The following is a 4,041-nucleotide window of genomic DNA, read 5'->3' on the forward strand; positions in this document are numbered from 1 at the left end:
GCCTCATCTTTCTCCCGCGGAGCAGCTGGTAGTTTCGAACCGCTGACCTTAAGGTTCGCAGCCCGATTCGTAACCACTACGCTACCAGAGCTCCTTACAGGTGCATCTTAGGCAGATGAATTTTTGGGGAAAACTTTATATGGTAGTTGAGGCTCTGGAACATGATTTTCTTGCTGCAGTCCTTTCCCAGTATACCACTGTGTAGTATTTGTATTTTTCCAGGGCATTGTTTACCACTGGTAGGCACAATGAATTCATGCAGCAATTAGCCAGTGTAGGCAGTTTGGACTTGGCAATAGACAAGTTTCCTTGAGAATTAAAACAGCATTTCTGAAGTCAGTGGTCAATACCTTGGCATGAGATGGAGTACAGGGACTAACTCTCAGAAAAGTTCATCGTCATCTCCCTTGCTGCGAGTCTCATTTCCCCTTATGATGGCATTTTTTTTTAAGATGTAAGGATTCTCATTTTCTCTCATGTCCCTTCAGATCGACAGCAGTAAATACTCTTGCAAGATCTGTAATAACATCTCGGGAAAATGCCTTGCTTTCTTGGGTCTCTGATCTAAAAGACCCTTGGTGCTGCTGTTGGGTTCTGAACAGCAGGGGCATAGGGAGAAAGGGGGAGGCCACACTAGCATGGTTCAGTCACTGAGAAAGACCAATCCGCCTCTCACCCGTGTGTGCACTCAGGTGACATGTATAGCCACGATGGAAATGCTGATGAGCCTGAATGGGTAAAGACGGAGCGAGAACAGTTTGTGGAATTTCGAGATAAGAACCGAGATGGCAAGATGGACAAGGACGAGACCAAAGACTGGATCCTCCCCTCAGACTATGACCATGCGGAGGCAGAAGCCAGGCACCTTGTCTATGAATCAGACCAAAACAAGGTAAGATGGCCATGCCCAAACCACCCAGCCACCATCTGAGTCTGCTCCTGGGTGGTTACTTAAAAAAAACCTGAAAGGCCAGAAAGTATGGAAGGTCTTATTTAAACTGAGTCCGCTAAGGATCTAAGTTTGGCAGTTCACTTTTTGGGGGGGCACTGACTACCGTGGACTTCAGAGAGACCCACTGTAGAGTTGTAGAGTGCCCAGCACATACCGTCTTCTGTTATCGTCTGGTTCTTGGGAAGTTTCCTTGCCTTTTTTTTTTTTTTACTTTGTGAATATTTCCATTGTTTTACCTATTCATTATAGACCCATTTTGCTCTCTGAATGCTAGTTATTTCCTTCTGAAATAAAATATGCTTTTTAAAGTTTAGGTCGTCCTATGTCCAAAACCAAACCATTTGCCTACATAGGGTTTCCAAGACTATAAATCTTTATGGGAGCAGACAACCGTATCTTTCTCTTGCAGAGCGGTTAATGAGTTTGAACCATTGACCTTGTGGTTAGCAGTCCAGCTCCTGACTCACAATACCACAGGGTACTGTGAATGTTGTTGTTGTTAAGTGCCATCGAGTCATTTCCGGCTCATAGTGACCCTGTATAGGGTTTCCAAGGAGTGGCTGGGGAGCTTCAACTGCCGACCTTGTGGCACAACCTGACCTTGAGGACGAATGCTAATCCTATTGTGCCACACCAGTACTCAGTGGGTTATAAATAAATCCACTTTCCTCTGGAGCATATTCAAAGTATCCTTGTTCATCAAGAGTGAGATTATCACCAAGCCCCCATCCCCTTTATCAGAGATATGAATACTCTCCTTAGAGTAAGCTGGAAATCAGTCTGGAAATGGGATGTTTAGTCTGACCCTTCTGTCGCTTCAGCTTGTCCACAATGTCAGGTGCAGTTTCTTATTGTAGAGTCAATTATTGTAGAGACCTGTAGGGTCAGCATGTTGGATTCTGTTCAGTCACTTCAGTTGCCAGGGGCTGTGTCCTAAGATAGACAAGAAAAGGAAACTCATTAACCATCCCTTGGAAATCTGGCCTTGATCAGTGTTGAGATGGGTTTGTATTTGGAATCTGAGTGGGAGTTAGAGCAGAGTGCAGAAGGGGGGACCCTGCCCGAGAGGTAGCTGATTCTGTTGAGCCTGTCATACAGTGACTTGATTAACTTTGAAATACTTGTGCAGCTCTTCGTGACCATCTATTAGCACTTCCAGTTGTCCTACATTTTCTCTAAAGAGCAAGTTGTCGCCTCAGGAAACAGCTGTAACATTGCATCTGTAACATTGAGCTATAATATTTCTATCTTCCACTTTTTAATTTTCTTGATAGCATAGGATAAATGTACTAATTGCTGTTTCCTTCCCTCCTCACTCTGTGTTTGTGTAAGGGTAAAGGTTAAGCTCACTTTTAATTCAATAGAAAGTAGAATCTGAAGTCTGCCTCACCCCTACTGTCCTATAGCTGTGTTTGTGAATTTGGGAAGTATATTCTGCTTCTATTCACTGCACTGTCTTAATTTCAGGATGGCAAGCTCACCAAGGAGGAGATTGTTGACAAGTATGATTTATTCGTGGGCAGCCAGGCCACAGATTTTGGAGAGGCCCTAGTGCGGCATGATGAGTTCTGAGTGCAGCCAGAGGAGCCCGCATCTCTTCAAAAGTAATTTATTTTTACAGCTTCTGGCTTCACATGAGATTGTTTTCGCTACTGAGACTGTTATCACAGACTTTTCGGATGTGGAAAGGCATAACAGAAACCCTCCTGTCCCCATTCCTCCTCCTTTCCCAGGGACTGGAGGGAACAACTCGTAATGATTACACTTGTGTTTGTAGATTTACACTTTGTATTATGTAGAACATGTGTTTATTTTTGTATTTGTTCTCTGGTTGGGAGTATGATATGAAGGATCAAGATCCTTACCTCACACTCGTAGGTAAGCATTAGTCCTTCACTCTGTCTCAACTCCTTATCATTTATCTAGTTCTTAACTAAAAATTAAGCCTGAGATCAATAAGAAATGTTTAGGGGAGAAAAATGGAAAAACCCATCTCACAGTTCCTATTTTAGCGCACTAACACCCTCTCTCTGAGAGCACAACACTTCACAGGAGGTAGAGGCCACGTGTTCATTCCGTTGCTATAGACCCAGCAATGGATCCTGGCATTATCTGGGCAAGGGATGACCCCTGTGCTGAAAGAAACTCTGGCTCAACTTGATTGAGTTCCTTTTTTCTGTTTTTTCCACCCCTGTAGGACTAGCCATTTGCTAATTTTGTCAAGCACAGCTGTGGTGGGAAGAGTTCAGGCCAATGTCTTGAAAATCAATCAAGTAGTGAGTGTAATCTCTTTACAAAGTTATAGATAGAAACAGCTGGAAAATGAAAAGGAAAAAATGCAAGTGTTTTCAGGGCATACTATTTTTCCCTGCGTGTGCAGCTTTTGAAATGCTTGAGATTCTCTTGACAGTGAAGCTCTCTTTAAATCTGGCCCGATTCCCCCAGTTGTTAATGAACTGAGGAATCAATCTTGTTTTCACTATAATTAAAATGTCCTCCTCCCTAGTCAGCTCATGGAAAGTGCCTTTAGCTAACAAGAGAAAGGATCATTGAATGGGGACGCTCTGAAAGAACCCCTAAGATGAAGTAAAGAGATGATATTTGGGCCACCTTCTATGATGGTTTAGACCCTCCCAGTATGTAATGTGGATTTGTTTTCTTCTTCCCTTTGTCCTTTGGACAGTGACTAACTAGCAGTATTAGTTAGAAGCTCGGGGGCAGTGTTCTCATCTTATGGGCTGGTTTCCAGAGCCCACATGCTGCTGAATTTACCAGGGATCCTCATACCTCAGAATGCAAACCACTTATTACCAGGCCTCTTACTGTATCCGCTGGCAAGCTGGAGTTCAGACTCGAAGATGAGAGGACTCTTTGGTTTGAGGACCGTTGCTCACCTTTTCTGTCGGACCTTGAATTACTCCCCTGTTCTCCCATTCTCCCCCCAAATGGTGTTATCAATCAAAGAGAAGGATGTTGTAGAAAGAGCTGAAGAGATAGTTTCCAACTCAGCTTTACCACTTCTCACAGAACATGAACCTGTCTTCTCTGGTCCTTTTCTTACAGATGGACCTCTTTTGAAAAGAATTAGT

At 43.5% G+C, this 4,041-nt stretch overlaps 1 protein-coding gene across 2 annotated transcripts in view; it reads left to right on the forward strand.

The window, feature by feature from the left end:
• CALU (calumenin) overlaps positions 1-3,271 on the forward strand; it is a 23,168-nt gene extending 19,897 nt beyond the window's left edge. The window contains exons 5-6 of one of the 2 annotated variants that reach the window (XM_006861109.1): positions 693-892; positions 2,420-3,271. In XM_006861109.1, coding sequence (XP_006861171.1) covers positions 693-892; positions 2,420-2,524 — 305 coding nt within the window. In that variant the 3' untranslated portion in view covers positions 2,525-3,271. The remainder of the gene's footprint in view (positions 1-692; positions 893-2,419) is intronic. The other variant, XM_006861110.1, reaches the window with a different exon arrangement.
• The last annotated feature ends 770 nt before the right edge of the window (positions 3,272-4,041 follow it).

This window comes from Chrysochloris asiatica, unplaced genomic scaffold (assembly GCF_000296735.1).
Source record: "Chrysochloris asiatica unplaced genomic scaffold, ChrAsi1.0 scaffold00041, whole genome shotgun sequence".
Taxonomy (NCBI): domain Eukaryota; kingdom Metazoa; phylum Chordata; class Mammalia; order Afrosoricida; family Chrysochloridae; genus Chrysochloris; species Chrysochloris asiatica.